This window comes from Erinaceus europaeus, chromosome 1 (genome assembly GCF_950295315.1).
Source record: "Erinaceus europaeus chromosome 1, mEriEur2.1, whole genome shotgun sequence".
Classification (NCBI taxonomy): domain Eukaryota; kingdom Metazoa; phylum Chordata; class Mammalia; order Eulipotyphla; family Erinaceidae; genus Erinaceus; species Erinaceus europaeus.
Window position 1 is genome coordinate 10,903,281 of NC_080162.1, and position 22,486 is coordinate 10,925,766.

Genomic DNA, 22,486 nt, shown 5'->3' on the forward strand with positions numbered 1-22,486 from the left:
GGTTATTTACTTATTTTTATTTATTATTGGATAGAGACCAAGAAATTGAGAGGGGAGGGGGAGATAAGAGAGGGTAGTAAACAGAGAGGCAGCTGCAGCCCTGGTTTCACCACTTGTGAAGTTTTCTCCCTGCAGGTGGGGACCAGGGGGCTTGAAGCCAGGTCCTTGCGAACTGTAGTGCCTGTGCTTAACCGAGTGTGCAACTGCCTGGACCCTTGTTTATTTACTTTCTATAGAACGAGGCATAAAGACATAGGGAAATAGAGGCATGGAGACATGTGCAGCAGTGTGCGACTCATCACGAAACCTTCGACCCTGCATGTGGGGACAAGGGGTTCAAAGTCAAATTCTAATACCACAGTGTTTGTCCATGACTAGCTGCATCATCTCCTGGCCCCTGATTCATTGTTTAAGTTAAGATTATTATAGACACACCTGTGGGTGTGGACATTTTGCCTGATTTTCCCTAATGGTAATGTGTCACAATAGTGTAGTATCCATGACTATATTTGATGAATAAAATTTTACTGTTTGATTCCATCTGGAATATACATTGTATCAAGTAAATAAATATCCAGTAAATACAAATCTACAGGGGCGTTTAGATCAGAAGTTGAAATGACCATAGAAATAAAGGAGGGCTGGGAAAATAGCATAATGTTTATACAAACAACTTGCGTACCTGAGGCTCCAAGGTCCCAGGTTCAATCTCCAGTACCAACTTAAGCCAGAGCTGAGCTCTGGTGTCTCTCTGAATCTCTCTCATTAACATAAAATAAATATAATATTTAAAAAGAAAATAAACAAAGGGGATGCAATAGGCTAATTCAATTACAAATCTAGGTCCCTTCAGCCTAACGGAACAGAGTAAGGGATGGACAATAAAATGACTTTTAGGGGCTGAGTGGTGGCACACCTGGTTGAGTGCATATGTTATAATGCACAAGGACCTGAATCCCCTGGTCCTCACCTGCATGGGGAAAGTTTCACAAGTGGTGAAGATGTACTGCAGGTGTCTCGCTCCCCCTCTACTTCCCCCTTTCTTTCAATTTCTGGCTGTTTCTATCCAATGAATAAATAAAATATTTATTAGAACTATGAGGATATAACATTTAGACTTGATGGAAAATTACACAGTGGTGAAGCACTTCGATTTTTTAAAATATTGTATTTATTTATTATTAGAGATCGGGAAGAAATGGTAGATAGGGAGAGAGACAGATGGACACCTGCAGTCCTGTTTCACAACTCATGAAGCTTTTCCTCTGCAGATGGGGACTGGGGACTTGAACCCAGGTCCTTGCACATTGTAATGTGTGCACTTAACCAGGTGCGCCACTGCCTGGCCCCAGCACTTAGATTTTTGAAAAAAAAAATCCCCCCCACCCCACTGCTCCCTTTCCTCCTAATGTCCTACCACTCAATAGCTGTGGGACATTTACCAGATTATATTGGCATTCCAGTTTATTTTCTCACCTTTCATCTGGGGAGAATAATGGCAGCTACCTCACTGAATTCTTATGAAAACTAAATAAGATAATCCAAGTAATAAGGCTTTCTATAAATAAAGAGCTCATTGCTTGCTATTATTAATGTTATGCATTTAACATCTGGAGCAGACTTTGTAAAGCTTGAAATATTGGCATTTTGAACCAGAATTCTGTGTTGGGGCAGTGTGGTGGCGAAGTGGAGAGGCACGCTATGCACTGTGGGTATTCAACAGCATTCCCAACCTCTGTGAGATACCCATAGGACTCATCTGGCAACTGTGACTACAAAAACATCCCTAAATCCTGCCAAATGTTCCCAAGACTAAAAAAAAAACAAAACAATATTGCTTGAAGACTACTTCTTAAAAAGAACCAATATTTGACAAGAAAATAATTTTTCAACTTATATTTATTTATTTTCCCTTTTGTTGCCCATGTTTTTTATTGTTGTTGTAGTTATTATTGTTGTTATTGATGTTGTCATTGTTAGATAGGACAGAGAGAAATGGAGAGAGGAGGGGAAGACAGAGAGGAGGAGAGAAAGATAGACACCTGCAGAACTGCTTCACCACCTGTGAAATGACTCCTCTGCAGGTGGGGAGTCAGGGGCTCGATCCGGGATCCTTAAGCCGGTCCTTGTGTTTTGTTCCATGTGCACTTAACCCACTGCACTACCACCCGACTCCTCCCAAAAATAATTTTTATAAGTTAAAACAACAGGTGGCACAGACTGAAAATTTAGAAAGGTCCAAGGAGGATTTAGAAATAATAGATGTACATATAGGCCCATAAGGAATAAAATTTCTAAAGATATTTGGAATTCTGTGAGCTTTTGAGGTTGATGTCATGGAGACCCTATCTTAATTACTTACAAAAATTGTCAGGGCTTCTGCTAGATAAGGTGAAATATTCAGATACTTGAATTATTAGATCCAAATACTGGGTACTTAATACATTCCCCTGTTCCAGAAACCAACATATAAACTTCAGCTGAAGTGTGGGCACATTTCATGGTGCTCCTGAAAGAGCACTGTGATCAGGCCAGCTTCTTCATCATAGAGATCTGGTGACCATCTGGAACTTGTTAGTGGGAGAACTTCATACTGAATTCTGAGAGTTGACATGAGGGGAAGTTTCCAGTGGGGGTGGGGTGAGTGAACTGGAACTCTGGCAGTGGGAACTGTATGAAATTGTACACCCATTTTCTTATATTCTTGTTAATCATTATGCAATCACTAGTAATGTTTTACAAACTAGTTGAAATAAGCAGCAAAGCTTTTATCCAAATGGAAAAAAAAAAGATTTCAGAGCAAAAGAAAATAATTACATATTGAAATGCAACTATGCTTCCTCATAATAAGTTTTTTGTCATTTCTGAAGACAGTTTGGGGCAAAAATTCATGCCATTAGTCACCTAAGGTCAGACAGAACAAGAGTTACTATGCTTATCATATGAAGTGTAAATGATTCTTCTGCTCACTTTAAAAATGACAAGCAGTGGAAAACACAATAACCATTCCATTTTACACTAGACTAGATGTTTAGAAAACATCACAGAGGCAGGTGGTAGCATAGTGGGTTAAGCACACATGGCTTAAAATGCAAGGACCTGCATAAGGATCCCAGTTTGAGCCTCCAGCTCCCCACCTGCATGGGGGTTGCTTCACAAGTGGTGAAGCAGGTCTGCAGGTGTCTATCTTTCTCTCCCTTTCTCTGTCTTCCCTTCCTTTCTCAATTTCTCCTGTCTTATCTAACAAGAATAACAGTGATAACAATAGTAACAACAAGGGCAAAAAATAGGGGGAAAATGACCTCCAGGAGCAGTGGATTCATACTGCAGGAACAGAGCCCCAGTGATAACCCTGGAGGCAAAAAAAAAAAAAAAAAAGAAAGGAAGGAAGGAAGGAAGGAAGGAATAAAGAAAGAAAGAAAGACAAGAGAAAGGAAGGGAGGAAAGAAAAGAAAGAAAGAAAGAAAGAAAGAAAGAAAGAAAGAAAGAAAGAAAGAAAGAAGAGAAAACGTCACAGAGGAAACACACAGTGTGCTGCAACATACTGTAGATTCACACAGAGACAGGCTGGGAGTCTGGATTGACCTGTCAATGCCCATGTTCAGCGGGGAAGCAATGACAGAAGCCAGACCTTCCACCTTCTGCATCCCACAATGACCCTGGGTCCATATTCCCAGCGGGATAAAGAACAGGAAATCTATCAGGGGAGGGGATTGGATATGGAGCTCTGGTGGTGGGCAGTGTATGGAAATGTATCCCTCTTATCCTATAGTATTTTCAATATTTCCATTTTAAAAATAAAAATAAAAGAAAGAAAGCAAAGAATCTGGGTCAAGCTCCTGGTCCCCACCTGTGGCAGGCGGGGGTGGGGAAGGTGGTCAAGAGTGGTGAAGCAAAGCTGCAGGTATCTATTTTTCTCTATCTACCCCTTCCCTCTCAATTTTTCTGTCTCTATGCAATAATGAATAAAAATATTTGAAAAGACAGTTTGAGAAAGGCTGAACTCTTCTCTCTTAATCTAAGGTAATGTCTATTTAAATCATGTTTTCGAATACTTATGGAGTACTTATAAAAAAATCTTTATCTTTTACTATAAACTTTTTAAAAATGTTTGAAAAGTTTTTTTTTAAAATAAATACATAGGAACGGTCAGCACTTTACAGAGCACATATTCTTCCATGGGGGCTTTAAAATTTGTTCCTACTATCAGTAGAAGTGCAAGGTATATCTAGATTCGACCCCCCCCCCATGTGTCTTGGAGCCCTGCCTTCCCAGAGCCCTGCCCCACAAAGGAAAGAGACAGACAACCTGAGAGCATGGATCAACCTGCCAACGCCCATGTTCAGCGGGGAAGCAATTACAGAAGCCAGGCCTTCCACCTTCTGTAACCCACACATGACCCTGAGTCCAAGCTCCCAGAGGGATAAAGAATAGGAAAGCTATCAGGGGAGGGGATGGGATACGGAGTTCTGGGAGTGGCCATTGTGTGGAAATGTACCCCTCTTATCCGATAGTCTTCTCAATATCTCCATTTTATAAATTTAAAAGTATAGGAAGGGATTAAAGTATTTTACTAGAAGAGACTGATCTTTATAACCTTAAAAACCAAATTAAAACTCAATATTTTATTTTATTTTATTTGTTCAATTTTTGAGAGAGATGCAGACAGAGAGAAACACCAGAGCACTGCTCAGCTCTTGCTTATGGTGGTGTGAGGGACTGAACCTGGGATTTTGGAGCCTCAGGCATGAGAATCTGTTTGCATAACCATTATGCTATTTCCCCCACCCAAAACTCAATATTTTAATCCCAAGACATCAAGAATATAAAATTTTGCTCACATTATCATTTCACATGCCTATAGCAAAAGTTAACTAAGTCATTTCAAATCAAGTCTAACGTTGAATCTTAATGTCAATTTATATGTATGCAAGTTTGCTTTATTTATTTATTTATTTATTTATCCCCTTTTGTTGCCCTTGTTGTTTTATTCTTGTAATTATTACTGTCGTTGTTGTTGGATAGGACAGAGAAATGGAGAGAGGAGGGGAAGACAGAGAGGGGGAGAGAAAGACAGACACCTGCAGACCTGCTTCACCACCTGTGAAGCGACCCCCCTGCAGGTGGGAGCCGGGGGCTCGAACTGGGATCCTTGCGCAGGTCCTTGCACTTTGCGCCACATACACTTAACCCGCTGCACCACCACTGGACTCCCTCAAGTTTCTTTTCAAAGGTTATAGCACACTATGTCGACATCCTTATAAAATCAACTGCCCTTTTAATACTAAATATTTACATATATAATTACTAACCAATTGTTAACAGTTAAGACTCATGAAATGATATTAAACTTTTAAGAAAGAAAATTTTTTCTGATCCTATAATATTCTGTAGAATTAAGGCCATTTGTGCTGATTCCATCTAGTTAGGGAGTTGTACATCACGCACACAAAAATGAAGTTTTTCAAGTATCAGTCCAGAAATCTATTTAGAGGTCCTATGTTAACAGAGTTGATATAATACTAGAAAGAAAACAAAAAGAAAATTCTTCAGAGTGACCTCAGATCAGGAATGTGGGACCTTTTTTTTATTTATTTGAGAGAGGCGACATTAACAAAACCGTGCAATGCAGTCAGTATAGTGCAGTATAGTATAGTATACTATAGATAGTGTATAGTATAGTCTAGATAGTTTATAGTATAGTATAGTGTTGTATAGTATATATAGTATAGTATAGTGTTGTATAATATATATATATATAGTATGGTATAGTGTTGTATACTATAATATCGTCTAGTGTCATATTGTATAGTATAGTATTATAATGGATAGTATAGCATAGTATAGTATAGTGTTGGATAGTATAGTATATATATATGGTATAGTGTAGATAGTGTTGTATAGTATATTGTTGTATATTATATATAGTATAGTATAGTGTTGTATAGTATAGTGTAGTATAGTATAGTATAGTCAGTATAGTATAGTATAGTATAGTGTAGTGTTAGATAGTATGGTATACTATAGTACAGTATAGTGTTGGATAGTATAGCACAGCATAGCATAGAATAGTGTTATATGTTACAGTATAGTATAGTGTTGTATATTATGTATTAGTATAGTATAGTATAGTATAGTATAATGTTGTATAGTATAGCATAGCATAGCATAGAATAGAGTTATATGGTATAGTATAGTATAGTATAGTGTTGTATGGTATAGTATAGTGTTGCATAGTATAGTGCTGTATAGTATAGTATAGTATAGTATAGTATAGTATAGTATAGTATAGTATAGTATAGTATAATGTTGTATAGTATAGCATAGCATAGCATAGAATAGAGTTATATGGTATAGTATAGTATAGTGTTGTATGGTATAGTATAGTGCTGTATAGTATAGTATAGTATAGTATAGTATAGTATAGTATAGTATAGTATAGTGTTGTATGGTACAGTATAGTGTTGCATAGTATAATGCTGCATAGTATAGTATAGTATAGTGTAGTGTAGTGTAGTGTAGTGTAGTATAGTATAGTATAGTATAGTATAGTATAGTGTTGGATAATATAGCATAGTGTTGGATAGTATAGCATAGTGTTGGATAGTATAGTATAGTATGGTATAGTATAGTATAGCATAGTGTTGGATAGTATAGTATAGTGTTGGATAGTATAGTGTTGTATAGTATAGTATAATATAGTATAGTATAGTATAGTGTTGGATAGTATAGTGTTGTGTAGTATAGTATAGTGTTGGATAGTATAGTATAGTATAGTATACTGTACTGTTGTATAGTATAGTATAGTGTTGTATAGTATAGTATAGTGTTGGACAGTATAGTATAGTATAGTATAGTATAGTATAGTATAGTATAGTATAGTATAGTATAGTATAGTATAGTATTAGCATAGTGTTGGATAGTATAGTATAGTTTTGGATAGTATAGTATAGCATAGCATAATGTTGGATAGTATAGTATAGTATGGTATAGTATAGTATATATGGTATAGCATAGTGTTGGATAGTATAGTATAGTATTATTAGCATAGTGTTGGATAGTATAGTATAGTATTATTAGCATAGTGTTGGATTGTATAGTATAGTATTATTAGCATAGTGTTGGATAGTATAGTATAGTGTTGGATAGTATAGTATAGTGTTGGATAGTATAGTATAGTGTTGGATAGTATAGTATAGTGTTGGATAGTATAGTATAGTATAGTATAGTATAGTATAGTATAGTATAGTATAGTATAGTGTTGGATAGTATAGTATAGTATAGTGTTGGATAGTATAGTATAGTATAGTGTTGGATAGTATAGTATAGTATAGTATAGTATAGTATAGTATAGTGTTGGATAGTATAGTATAGTATAGTATTATTAGCATAGTGTTGGATAGTATAGTATGGTATAGTATAGTATTATTAGCATAGTGTTGGATAGTATAGTATAGTGTTGGATAGTATAGTATTATTAGCATAGTGTTGGATAGTATAGTATACTATGGTATAGCTATCTAAGAATAGAAAATCTCAGATTATGAAAAGCTTCAATAATAACAGGAGCTACATTAGCGATCTACAGCCACTCAACCAATATTCAACCACTAAGGATGACGGTTTTGCCCACCATGTGGATCTATTTCACACAGTAATGCCTCACATGTACCACTGCTAATGGAGTTGAAATCCTTCTGTGAATCTTTACATTTACCTCCTTCCTAAGGGTATTTCAAGAAGAAAGCTCAACTATATGCACATCTTACCACCCGCCTAGACACTGGTCTACAAAGCTCTAATCGTTGTGTGTACTCTTTCTCCTACTCTTGTACATGAACGTCTCTCTCCTGTCAAAATTCTTCTTGGGAGTATTAGTTTTCCTTCCTCTTGCTAGTCTCCCTTCCTGGCACTACAGCTCGAGTCACTAACAGACAAATGAAAGCAATCTGGAAACTTGCATTAATGTTTTGAGCAATGCTAAACATTTGATGTCATGGGATCAGAATGAACTGCCACACTCACCTCCAGGGACCCCTCCTTGGTACCTCAAAATACCAGTGATGTAAAATAACCACAACCCTCTTATCACAGGAGACCAAAGAGAAAAATGAAGGCTCGGTAATTGCAATTGCTGTTTTCCACCTGGTACCCATTTATGTAAGTCTGACTCTTGTCCCCAGGTGGAGAGAAAGCTCTACATTAGTGCATACCTTGATTCTCTCTCGTCTTCTCTCACCAGCCCGGTGGAACTCCAGTGCCTCCTCAGCTTGCACACTGCACCAGGCAACCAGGTTGTGGGTGTGGCAGCGAGAGACTGAACTCTCTTCAAAGTACAAATGAGAACCTCCCCCAGCCGGGTCTCTTACCTGCAGTCTCTGTCCCTTCCGCTGGCACTCTCGGGGTGGACACTGGAGCTGGGTCTTTGACTCCATGCAGCTGAGCAGCTTCTTCCTGGTTTGTCAGAAATGTAGAGCACAGATCAGTCTCCAGGGCTTGAAGCTTGAGCAAGGAATTCTGCCAGCAAAAACAGAACATGAGGCTCGCGTCAAGAGGTGCCTAAAACCCAACAGGCACAGGCGGGTCCACGGCTCTTCCTGACACCTTTCTTCAATGCCGGACAGAAGAGGGGCCTGGCCACAGCTGTTTCCACCAGAGCTGGCTGTACCAATATCAGATATGCATCATTCCACATGCAGCCTGAGTGCCTGGATCATTTAAAATCCTAGCGTCTACGGATTGTCAGTGACACATGGGGCTGGTGAGTTCGTCAGCAAAAGACGCAGCACTCGGGGAACCAATCTGAGAAAGTAGCTGTTTCCCGGGTGCTTGAGGCTTTATATTTTACGGAGTGCTCCATTCATTGTGCTGACATCAGGAGCAGATGACAGGAGGCCCCTCCCAGGACACCATTCAGAAAAGCCAGCATCCCTCTGCTGCAAAGTCCGCAGCCCACTGCAGTGCACACAGAGTTACTGATGCAGAGGCTGCCTGGTATCTGGGAGATGCTTCAAGGCTTCCTTAGTTGCATCTTTCCATGTCTGTGTGTGTGTGTGTGTGTGTGTGTGTGTGGTGTGTGTGTGTGCGTGTGTGTGTGGTGTGGTGTATGTGCGTGTGTGTGTGCGTGTGTGGTGTGGTGTGTGTGCATGTGTGTGTGTGGTGTGTGTGCATGTGTGTGTGTGCATGTGTGTGCGTGTGTGTGTGTGTGCGCGTGTGTGTGGTGTGTGTGCGTGTGTGTGTGTGCATGTGTGTTTTCTGAAGTTACTTCTCTCACACAGAATGGTTACATCTGCCTTTTGCCAAGAAAAAAAAAAGGAAGGAGAGAGAGATGACCTTGATCATTTATTATGACCCAGACAGTGAAGAGGAAACAATATATCTTCCAAAATGCCCGTTACAACCACCCCTCTCATCCTCTTCATTTTTTCATTTCTCCCTGGTGCTGATTACCCAGTCATACTGACTGACGCACACCTCCTGCTATGATGCAGATGCCCAGAGAATTAATTCTTCTGACCAGACCAGGTGAAAGTGAGTCATGCCTGAGCCCCTGTGAGCATGCTGCTCGCCCACAATGGAAAAGAACTGCAGGTCCCAGCGGCTACTCCACCGACCAGCGTCCAAGGTGGTTACCTGGGGGGTGGGGTGGGGGAGGGATCCTTCTACTCAGACCTTTCAACACACACACACACACACACACACACACACACACACACACACCCCTAATCCAGACACATCCCGTATTCTTCACTCCCTATTCTCCAAATCTTTAGGTTATATGTAAATGCTCCATTACACACACACACACACACACACACACACACACACGCACACACCGGCATACACCTCTCTCTCCCTCTCTCTCTCTCAATCTCTCTCTCTCTCCTTCCTTCTCTTTTGTACCCCTCACACATCTTTTTTGATCCCTACCACAGAAACTGCCACCACCACTTTATACACACAGACTACCAACCACCTTCTACACATTTCACACAAACTCTACAAGAGTCACAAACCCAGCTTCAACTCTCGCACATATTAACATTTTACATTTCTTGCCTCTGGGGTTATCTCTGAGGCTTGGTGCCAGGACTGCTCCTGGCGGATATTTTTTCCATGTTTTTTTAATTGGATAGGACAGAGAGAAATTGAGAGGGGAGGGAAAATGAAAAGCAAGAGAGAAAGACAGACACCTGCAGACCTGCTTCACCATTTGTGAAGTGAGGTGCACCCACCCCCACCCCCACAGATGGGGAGCCGAGGGCTCGAACCCAGGGGTCCTTATGCTTGGGTCCTTATGCTTAGTACTATGTGAGTTTAACCTGCTACACCACTGCCCAGCCCCCAAATTTACTTTTATATCATATCTCCTTTTAAAAAAAATTTTATTGTTGTTGTTGATGTCATCGTTTTTAGATAGGATAGAGAGAAATGGAGAGATGAGGGTAAGACAGAGAAGGGGAGAGAAAGACAGACACTTGCAGACATGCAGGTGGGGAGCCGGGGCTCAAACCGGGATCCTTATGCCCATCCTTGTGCTTTGTTCCACATGCGCTTAACTTGTACTACGCCCAACTTATGCCATATCTTCTGAACAATTACTCCCCACATCACCTCACATGCCGCATTCTGATCTTTAGCTGTTCTGTTCATGTGATTAAATGTGTACCAACAGCAATGTTTCCTATGCTGCCCATTAAAAAGCATCTTAAACGCACATGCTCAGCAGGGAAGCAATTACAGAAGCCAGACCTTCCACCTTCTGTACCCCAGAATGACCCTGGGTCCATACCCCCAGAGGGATAAAGAATAGGGAAGTTTCTAATGGACGGGATATAGAACTCTGGTGGTGGAATCTGTGTGGAATTGTCTCCCTTATCCTACAACCATATCAATCAATATTAAATTTTTAAAAAATCTTAAATCTGGTGCATACTGACCATTTAGAAAGTGCCCTAAACCTGATCAAGTTTCTACGTTTGTCTATGCAGAGGTAGGACAAGACCTGAACACAAATGCCCACACTCAGCACTCAGCAGCTGCCTGACAGCTCGCAGGTCAGATAAAGCATGTACTAAACACCAGGTCATCCTTTACAGCTTCTTGCTCCCTTCTGGCATGCTTTATCAGCAAACAAGTGTGGAAGCAAGTGCTCAGGATTGCTGGCAAGAGGATCAGAAGGAGCAAAAGGCATAAAGTTTCTGGGAAAATAGTAACCAAGCATCTTGGAGGCAGGAAGACTGACTCTAGGCACATCGCCCCAACCCCGGGAGAGTCTAGAAATTAACATGACCTCTCAGAGAGAGTGGATCTATTCTAAAAATGATGACAGAATGCCAGGATGTCTCCAGGCAGGTGACTCAGCAGGTAGAGAGCAGGACTTGTATGTGTGAGGTGCTAAAGTTGAAGTCTCTGCATCACACATTCCAAAAGGGTGCTCCAGTCTCCCTGGTATATAACATCAATAAAAGGAATCATATATACATCAAAAGAATTGGAAGCAGGGAGCCCACCAAACATTTTTACTTTTATTTACTTATTTATTTATTTGTTTAACTTTTTTATTACTATCTATTTATTGGATAGAGACAGCCAGAAATTGAGAGGGAAGGGGAAGATAGGGGGAGAGAGAGAAAGAGGCAGACAGACACCTACAACACTGCTTCACCACTCGCAAAGCTTTCTCTCTGCAAGTGGAGACTGGGTCCTCGAACCTGGTCCTTGCTCATTATAACTTGCTCAACTAGGTGCGCCACCACCCCACCCCCCTTATTTATTTATTTATTTATTTATTTATTTATTTTTAAAGTAGAGACAGACAGGTAAAGTGAGAGTGAGAGGCCATAGCACTGACGCTTTCTTTTTCAATGTGGTGGCATGTCACACACATGCAAAATAGCAGTCTATCCAACTGAACTATTTTGCTGGCTCCCCAAAGGTTATTTCTATAGCGATATTCACGGCAACATTATTTCTAGCAACTAAGAGTGGTATGATAAAATAAACGATGTCTCCCTCAAATTGATATGTTGAAGCTCTCACCTCCAATATGAACTTAGGGTGGGGAAAAGATCTTTAAAAAGGCAAAGAAGGTAAAATGAGGTTATAAAAAGGAGGCCTTGATTCAAACCAAGTGAAATTCTAATTTATTTACTTATTTTCCTTTTTGTTGCCTTTGTTGGTTGTTGTTTTTATCATCGTTGTGGTTATTATTGTTGTTACTGATGTCCTTGTTTCCAGATAGGATGGAGAGAAGAGGGGAAGACAGAAAGAGGGAGAGAAAGATAGACACCTGCAGACCTGCTTCACTGCTTGTGAATAGAGCCCCCTGCAGGTGGAAGCTGGGGACTCGAACCGGGATCCTTGCTCTTTGTGCCACGTGCGCTTAACCCGCTGCGCTACTGCCTGACTCCCCAGAGTGAAATTCTTATAAAGAAAGAGATGGGGGGAGTCGGGCGCAAGGACCAGCATAAGGATCCCAGTTTGAGCCCCCGATTCCCCACCTGCAGGGGAGTCGCTTCACAGGCGGTGAAGCAGGTCTGCAGGTGTCTGTCTTTCCCCCTCTCTGTCTTCCCTTCCTCTCTCCATTTCTCTCTGTCCTATCCAACAACAATGACATCAATAACAACAATAATAATAACTGCAACAACAATTTTTAAAAGGGCAACAAAAGGGAAAATAAATAATAAATATAAAAAAAAATTTTAAAAAAGAGATGGGAGGTGGTGCGGTAGCACAGAGGGTTAAGCGCACATGGCGCAAAGAGCAAGGATTCCAGTTCAGGCCCTCGGCTCCCCACCTGCAAGGGGAATCGCTTCACAAGTGGTGAAGCAGAAAAAAAAGAAATAGAAAGCAATGGGGGGAGAATGAGAAAGGAAGCGAGACAGGCAGTTGTACAGAGAGCTAGCAGGGATAGACACACAGAAGAAAAGCCATGTGAGGATATCCTGAGATGTTCTGTTTTTGGCCTTCACTCAAAAATGGAAGTGAGAGGCACCTTGATCCTGCACTCCCAGCCTTTAGCAGTGTGAGAAGATCAGTCTGTTACTAAGCCATCCAGTCTGTGGTATCTCTTTGGGTCAATCCTGATACAGTGCCAGCAGACTAAGGCAAGGCGGAAACAACCCAGGTACCTTTAGACAGATGACTAATAAAATGACCTACATAGTGGGGTATTACTTTGCTCAAAAAGGAAGAAAAATTGGACAGAGTTATAGCATGGACTGCCCTTGACAACATTACACTGAGTAAAATGAGCTGATTATAAAAGGAATAATATAGGGGAGTTGGGAGGTAGCACAGCGGTTTAAGCACAGGTGGCACGAAGCGCAAGGACGGACGTAAGGATCCCGATTCGAGCCCCCGGCTCCCCATCTGCAGGGGAGTCACTTCACAAGCAGTGAAGCAGGTCTGCAGGTGTCTGTCTATCTCTCCTCTCTGTCTTCCCCTCCTCTCTCCATTTCTTTCTATCCTATCCAACAATGACGACATCAATAACAACAATAATCACTACAACAACAATAAAAAACAGCAAGGGCAACAAAAGGGAAAATAAATATAAATTTTTTTTAAAAAGGAATAATATTTAAAGTAGTGAAGTTCATAAAATTAGGAAATTGAATGATGAATGCCCAAGGTTGGTGGTGTGGCAAGATAGAGGAAACTAAAGTCTGTGGTCTTTTAGTTTTTGTTTGTTCATTTATTGGATAAAGACAGAGGAACTGAGAGGAAAGGAGCAGATAGAGAGGAAGAGAGACAGAGAGACTCCATCATCCCTGCCTCATCATTCGTGAAGCATTCTCCTCTGCAGGTGGGGTCCAGGAATATGACCCTGGGTCCTTGTGCACTGTAATATGAGTGCTTAAGCAGGTTTGCCACTGCCCGGCCTCCTGAAGTTTGTGCTTTACTATAGTTTCATTCAGGAAACCCTATAGTTGTCTGCATGGCAACTCCACTATTCCCAGTGGCCTTTTCCATGCCCCCCCCCATTTTTTTCATTCTTATATGGACAGAGAGAAATAGACAGGGCAATGGGGAGCAGAGAAAGAGAGATTCTTGCTGCACTCTTTCACTACTCATGAAATTTTCCCACTGCAGGGCCTTGAACCTGCATCTCCCTGCATGATAATTTGTGGGCTCAATCAATTGGATCACTGACCAGTCCATATCAAATAAAGAGGGATTAATAAATAAAAAATATATTATTTATTTAGACAGATTGGATAGAGACAGAAATTGAGAGAGGAGGGGGAGGTAGAGATGGAGAGAGACAGAGAGACACCTGTAACACTGCTTCGCCACTTGTGACGCTTCCCCCCTGCAGGTGGGGACCAGGGGCTTGAACTCGCATCCTTGTGTAGAGTGTTTAACCATGTGCGCTGGTCCCTCAAATAAAGAGTTTACTGGTTATCATGCAACCTGTTTATTTACCAGCCAACATAGGAAATAGCAACAATGACAATGACATCTATTCTACTATGTTGCTCTAAGGATTAAGTGAGGTCAGGCATGGAAAAACAGGCACAGAATATGGCAGACACATAGGGACTGGATGGTATAGCTGTTAAAGTATCTCTAAGCTTCAGAGACCACTGAACATCATGCCAGTCACATGAGAGGTCACTTTTCCCTCCCAGGACCACTCCCTGCCCTTCTCCTCTCTCTCCTGCATCAACCTAAATGAATTCTATGTTGCCTCACAGGAGAAAAAAGAAGTAGTCGTGTGTGTGTGTGTGTACACTGAGGGTGAAGGCACGAAGTCTATCACTGAGTGGGTGTTGGGAGATTGTGCAGATGTGGTCAAGCTTGGCAGGGCCTACAAGCCACCCTATTTCCATGCTAGTATTATTATCTACATACCAATCTTCCGCTTTGTCTTATGACTAAAGGTCTCCTTCCTAAGTCTCCACAGGGAATTGCTAATTCCCTCCAACTGAATCCCTGGCAACGGTTGCTAGGGAAGCCTCTACCATTTCCAGCCCCTCCCACTTATGGTGTGATAAAAGCCACTTCCGTTTCTGGTTTCTTTTTCTTCCACTTCCCGACCTAGGGGAGGCCAGATGTGCAGGGGGAGGCGGACCGGCCATTGAGGTTGGTGCCACGTGGCTTAACCTGCTGCACTCACACCTGACTCTGGGACTCCCACATGAATAAAGGTTTGTATTGCTACCGCCGCGAGCTTGGTTCCTGGATCCTCTCTCCTGCCCAAGACGCTAGCCCCGGCAAATGGGTGCTTAGAAAGTGACTGCGGAACTGAAAAAGTGCTCAAGTAACACAAAGAGCCAAACATTAGGCTGCGCCAAAGTACAGGAGTTCACATTCAGGGCATGTTGTCCTGAGACCCAATTATAGCTGCAAGTAGCGATGAGGCTGTTCTCTTCCCTCTTTCCCTCCTGCCTCCTCTGTGGCCGGCATTTGTTTGGCTCTATATGTTAACTCTCTTTTTCAGCCACCAGGTCCCAGATGCTACCATGATGCCAAGCGGATTTCCCTGGGCAGACGACCCCACCCATGTGTCCTGGAGCCCTACTTCCCCAGAGCCCTGACCCACTAGGGGAAGAGAGAGAGACAGTCTGGGAGTGTGGATCGACCTGCCAACACCCATGTTCAGCGGGGAAGCAATGACAGAAGCCAGACCTTCCACCTTCTGCATCCCACAATGACCTTGGGTCCATACTCCCAGAGGGTTAAAGAACAGGAAAGCTTTCATCGGAGGGGATGGGATACGGAGTTCTGGTGGTGGGAATTGTGTGGAGTTGTACCCCTCTTATCCTATGGCTCTTGTCAGTGTTTCCTTTTTATAAATAAAATTTTCAAAAAAGCAGAAGGAAGCCTGCTGTAGAGGCCATAAATAAGACTGATGATATCAGCCAGGGAGCTGGTGCGATGGTGGAGAACAGGACTCAGTTGTGTAAGATCATGGGTTTCATGCCTGACGCCACATATGCTAGAATGATACAGCAGTGCTTGGACTGAGAATGAAAAATCTCTCTTGTTTGTGATTACTTAACACAAAAGACTGAATATCAAAGGACATCCTTTTGCATAGCTGGTTTATTGCTCTCTGAGATGCTAGGTGGGAACGAAGCTTAAAGAAATAGGAAAGAAAAGGGCCAGGTGGTGGCGCACCGAGTTGGGTGCACGTGTTATAATGCTCAAGGACCTGGGTTCAAGTGCCCAGTCCCCACCTGCAGGGAGAAAAGTTTGCAAGCGGTGAAGCAGTGCTGCAGCTGTCTTTCTGTCTCTCCTCCTCCCTATCTTTCCCTTCCTTCTCGATTTCTGGCTGTGCCTATCCAATAAATAAATAAATAAATGTAGTAAAAAAATTAAGAAAAAGGAAATAGGAAAGAATGAGGTGGTAAACAGAAGCGAGAGGAGATGCAAAACAGAAAGCATACGCTGCTCTAAGTTGAAGAGAAGAGAGAGGAGGAAAGAAGAGAACGGACTAAATGCTGTAGACCCGTTGTTGCCCACCATATTCCTTCTCACCTAAACTGACCCATTACCTGAGGACAATTGGCTGCCCACCCCACATACAGTTCACCTGTAGGCCTTCCTGACCAGATGACAGGGACTTAGAAACACTTTGTGGGGTGAGCGTATAAAGGGACAGAACTCTTGGCGACTGGAGATGAAGATGGACAATGGAGTGACTTTATTCATGAGCAATTGTGACTGTCACATACACCTCATCCTTCTCACCGGTGAGGGAAGGGAGTCATCCAGTCTGTCAGACCAGGCCTGAGCCCTGCAGAGCTGCCCTTGAGAAAGTCCAGAGAAACTGGCTCCAGACTTGCAAGGGCCGTGTGCCCCCAGAGGTCCAAACAGCCTTTAAAGCATGAAGAGCCATATTAGACTCAAATGTGTGGGGCTGTTGCTGGCCTCTTGTTCATGGAGTTTCCATGTTAGTGGGGAGACAGTTAATAAACAAACAAAGGAAGCAGTGATGACAGTTATTACTGTCCATGGCTATGGAGGAAAGAAGTAGCGAGTTTGGGGAGTTTGTAAGCAGCTATTTCACTCTTAGATCCCATCTGACTTAGTGACCTTTAATACGAGAACATAGTTTCACCATGCACAAAAGCTGAAGGGCAGTAAGTCCTTGTAGTCCAACAGAAAGCCCAAAGCAGGCCTCTCCCCACTATAACCATCACTCTGGAGGAGGCTGTCCTGTCTCCAGCTCACCCCTCAGGCAACCTGCTAGAACTTTTCCAAGTTTAGACTCAGAGTCTCCCTGAGTCAATATTGAGGAAAACCCATCCCAATCTGGTGGATACTCTAAAGCAAGACAATATTTTCTAACTTCCCCCAGCCCCATCTGTTTACAAAATAAGGTAGCCAGTCATGAAACCTGGGTGTGTTCTTCTAGACGCCAATTTCTCTCTTTCACATCATGGAAAATATGCCACTTATTTTAGAAATACTCTAGTCATTTTCTCTCCTCTACAATTACCAGGTCCCACTTGAGTTGGGGTGGAATAGAGAACACCCACACAGGCTGAATGGGTGAATGCTATCCAAGGTACCTTCGTGTGCAGATCATTCTGTGGAGAACACAAACAGATGACATTTAATTTCTATGACTAGGCCTGGTGGTCCTCTCTGATCCCTTGCCTAAGCTAAGAACTCTAAACTTAGAATTACTAAATTCATTCTCTGTTTTTATTTTTTAATTTATTTTACCAGAGCACTGCTGAGCTTTGGCTGATGGTGCTATGGAGAAATGAACCTGGGACTTGGGAGCCTCAGGCATGAGAGTGTCTTTGCATAATCAAGATGCTCTCTACCCCTGCCTCTGCTGATTGATTCTCTGTGATGACAGGAAGCAAAATCAGGTCAGAAATCTCAAAGAGGGGGCTACAACTGAGTCCGCGTTACTACTTTACCATTTTCTTCCCTGAAGCTCAGATTCTCCAAGCATACGCCACGGACTCCTCCCTACCTTGCACCACTAGCTCTCTGATGCTGCTCCCACCAGGTCACACTTAGCTGGTGGCTTCATATCAAATTTCGCTCCAACTCACAAGCCAGTTGTGCTTTTTGTCTTATCCAATTTCTGTTAGCATCTTGTTTATTTCCTTTCTGACACTTATCACAATATTCTATTTTTATTTGTCCACTAGTTTATTGACTCTTTGTAGTTCTAAAATTGCAGAATGATTGCTTCACTGTTTACTGGCATACCCAGTACAGTGACTAGAAGCAGAGTCGAGAAATGAAAAGAATGCCACTATATATTGGTGTGGCTTTCCTGGAGAGTGTAAGTACTACTGCGACAGCATTTCCGAGTAACCTGTTTGAAGCCACTTTGCTGTCCAGGTTCAGAAACCTTTCACATGTGTGAAAGTCAATGGGGAATTTGTAAAAGATGTGTCCTCTCAGGCTGGTCTGGGGTACTAAGTTGTAGGAGGTCTGAGGTCCACAGTGAAGAATGCCCCTATCCCCTAGGGCCTCAGTATCTCTAAATGTTACCAGTGTTGCTGACTAGTCCTACATCCACCAGGGGTTACAGCTTTGACCTGAATCTTTGCTTTCTTCACCCTCATTAACCTCTTTGTAGGTCCCCCTGAGTGTTGGAAGCTCTGGAACATGAAGTACAAAGTTTGAAGTTTTCAGAGACGCGGTAGTTTTGCCTCTTGGACTGCTTTGAGTGGTCTTGCCAAACCATATGGGATTCCTTACAAGGATCCATCCCTCCAGCCTGTTTCTGCCTTTCCCTAGTGGAGTAGGTCTGTGGCGAGGGAAGGTTCTGGTATACCTGGGTAAAGTTGTCTGCCCAGGGAAGTCAGGATGGAATCATAGCAGCATCTGCAACTTGGTGGCTGAAAGGCAGTGTGATATAAAGTAAGACAAAACGTTTAATAAACAAGAACCATAGAGTAGGAATAGACTAGATGAAAATGTGCATATTAGGGTGGAGAGAAGCTAGGAAATCTATTTTAGGTATGTTCCAAGAGGCCCATGGTGTTAGTAATTTTTGCTTGAATATGATAATTAACATTCAAGTGGGCTAAAAATATTGTCTGGGAAGATGTTGTCAGAGTTAAGAATAGGGCCAGACAGCTGAATTAGGTCAGAGAGTAGTTACAAAACTCAATATATATATAAATACAATTAACTGCTTACCCCATCGATCAGACCTTGGGTCCACATACATTCCTATTTAGCACAGGAGCCTGTGTACCTGACCATGTCAATTTGAGCTCATGCTTCATGGTCACAGCTAACCAGGGCAATCTTTCCACAAGGAATGAAAACCTGAAATTAATTTCCTTTAATTCAGATGGTTTCAATCCAGAAAGGTGGGATTCTGTATTTAGTTGCACCACATGTGAGAGCTGTGTGATGTTAAGTAAGAAATGAGAATAAGATGTTTGGGAGAAAATAGTGTTTCATGAACTCATATTTCAGTTCAGGACCTGGAGTTTTTCTGGATAAGATATTCTTTCTTTTCTAAAAACCACACGTGTCTCATTTTCCACTCAGAAAGAATCCAATCATTTTCTTTTTGGAGTTGCTAGTACTTGAACTACTCTGAAGCTCAGATAGTCAGATGGGTAGTCTCCTTCCAACAAACCATTTCTTCCAGCACATGCATTATACTTCTAACATTTGCAATTCTAGTCTCTGTTTTAATGCATGTGGTTACTTTTTTATGAGTATTTAGGTTGGAATTTCTTTTAGCCCTCAAATACATTTCACTTAAAGTCTAAACTCAGTAAAATGTGGGCACAGTAGAGACCCCCCCTCCCACTGGAGCTTGTAATCTCAAATTTGCCACTGACTCATTCTGTTTCTGTGGGCAAGCTGTCCAATTACTCAGATCTGCAGGTGTTTTTTTTTTTTTTTTTTTCCTTTCCTGCTAGGGTAACTACCTTAACCTCTTCCATGTCGAAAATTCATTGAATAGTAGATATCAAGGATTCTTCCAGAAGTTATAAAAACACAAATGATATGAGGTAAACTACCAGCTTTCATCTATAAATATAGCAGGAGTTTATGTACACTCCTATTGACTTGTAGTCATATAAATCACTATTTAATTAATATGAGGGGGGTAAAAAAAATATATGGCAGGTCATATTCAGTAACCATCTTGTCTCAACTTGGGCCATGACACCCTTCAGACACCAAGTTACCAATGTTACCATGACTCCACCCTGACTTCTCTGGACAAATGACCTCCTCAGTGTGTCCTGGACCTTCCCATCTCCAGATCTCTGGTCCACTAGGGAAAGACAGGAACAGGTTGGGGGTATGGATTGATCTGTCAAAGCCCATGCTCAGCAGAGAAGCAGCTACAGAAGCCAGGACTCCTATCTTCCACATAAACAACCTTGACCCATACTCCCAGAGGGGGGAGAAGTGATAGGATGAAGATAAGAGGACTCTGCACTCCAGCTCCATCAGCACCCAGAGAGAGAGAAGGAAAAGGAGAGGGACATATGGAGGTAGCTACAATGTCATGAGTGGTTTAGAGGGGAAGAGAGGATTGAATCAGAAAAAGGGGGCAACTATGTATAAATGTGGACAGATAGTTGTTGAGATGCTGGTTGGCCCAAATCTACAACTTCAGGGGAACTGTGGTGGATTTCATTGGGATGACTGAAGATTCAGAACTCTGATGGTGGGAATGGTGTGGATTCAAACCCCTGTCAACATGTAATTCTGCAATGTAAAAATTAAAAATTAAAAATAAATAAATAAATATGGCAGGTCACACTGGAAAGCATTAGCCCTCTTCTCTTACTGACACCTTATTAGTAAACCAGGAATTTTATATAATAGCTATTGTCTTCCTCAGAAATTGAGTTTTATAGCCTACTAAAACCAATGATTTATTTTAAAAAGTTATCAACACTAGCGAATCCAGACTTTTGAATGCATCCTTAGATTCCCTGGAAAGAGAGGATAAAAACAACTTCTTTATTGTAGACCCCAGCCTCACTCTTAGTACCAAACTTAGTGTTGCATACATATTTACTTCTCAATATATGTTCAGAAAATATCCCAAAAGTCTCAGGCCTCAGGAAAAATACTGGTCACAGGATAGCAGAAGTATTTCTTAAAAGTTGACAGGGGTGAATGGAGAGAACATATAGTTGTGACAGTCACCAGATTAGTGTTTCTTAAGTAAGAGTAGGTAAAAAAGCAGATAATTTTTAAAAATATTTATTTATTATTTATTCACTTTTGTTGTCCTTGTTATTTCATTGGTGTAATTATTGTTGTGACTGATGTCGTCATTGTTAGACAGGACAGAGAGAAATGAAGAGAGGAGGGGAAGACAGAGAGGGGGAGAGAAAGACAGACACCTGCAGACCTGCTTCACTGCCTGTGAAGTGACTCCCCTGTAGGTGGGGACCCGGGAGCTCAAACCGGGATCCTTACACTGGTCCTTGCGCTTCTTGCCACCTGCGGTTAACCCGCTGTGCTACCATCCGACTCCCCAGATAATTTTTTTAAACCCAAGTAGTCATCCCACCATCTCATCAAAAAATAAAATTTTAAAGAGTAATTTTTGCAGGGACAGGCGGTGGCACACCTGGTTAAGTGCACAAGGACCCAGGTTCAAGTCCCTGGTCCCCACCTGCAGGGGGAATGTTTCATGAGTGATGAAATAAGGCTGCAGACGTCTCTCTGTTTCTCTCCCTCCCCTCTCAATTTTTCTCTGTCTCTATCCAATAAATAAATAAAAATTTTAAAGAATATTTTTTATGTTAAATAGTTATTCACAGACATTAGATTTAGGGAAAATTCACTGGGATTGCATTTTCTGTTTACTACAGAGCCATGGAAAACAATGCAAACAGGCAGGGGTAGATAGCATAATGGTTATGCAGAGTCTCATGCCTGAGGCTCCAAAGTCCCAGTTTCAATCCTCTGTACCACTATAAGCCAATATACGCGGATATCTTCGCCCACCCTGTCCAACGCTTGACGTCTCGTCACCCAATCTGGTCCCCTACGCCTACACTGAACTTCTCTGTTCCAGACTCTTGGAAACAGAGTTGGCAGTCAGCTGAGGTCAAGAACAAACACCTCATCACAGACCCCTGCAGGCGTCAACCCGGCTTTGACCTAGCACGTTATGATTGGGCCCTCCTCAATCGCTATCGAACAGGCCATGGCCGGTGCGCCGCTATGTTCCATCGCTGGGGAGCCAGAGACGACCCGAACTGCCCCTGCGGCTCCAGACAGACTATGACCCACATAGTCAACGACTGCCACCTCTCCAGATTCAAAGGAGGTCTCGAAACTTGACATCAGGCTCAACCTGACGCTGTTGACTGGCTACGGAAGAAGGGCAAACGCTAGAAGAAGAACTATAAGCCAGACCTGTGCTCTGGTTAAAAAAACAACAACAACAACAAAATGCAAACATCTGGGAGTTACTAAACTAGATAGAGCCCTTCCCAGTCATTTTTGAGACTAGAATTATTATTGCAGAGAGGATGAAGTCAAAGAAGGAACAACACCAAGAGCT

The 22,486-nt window shown here is 42.0% G+C and overlaps 1 protein-coding gene across 3 annotated transcripts in view; it reads right to left on the reverse strand.

Moving 5' to 3' along the window:
• FAM13C (family with sequence similarity 13 member C) overlaps nucleotides 1-22,486 on the reverse strand; it is a 161,017-nt gene that overhangs the window by 46,215 nt on the left and 92,316 nt on the right. For 2 of the 3 annotated variants that reach the window (XM_016185685.2, XM_060190209.1), the window contains one exon: nucleotides 8,370-8,517. In XM_016185685.2, the coding sequence (XP_016041171.2) occupies nucleotides 8,370-8,517 (148 nt within the window). The remainder of the gene's footprint in view (nucleotides 1-8,369; nucleotides 8,518-22,486) is intronic. The other variant, XM_007517389.3, reaches the window with a different exon arrangement.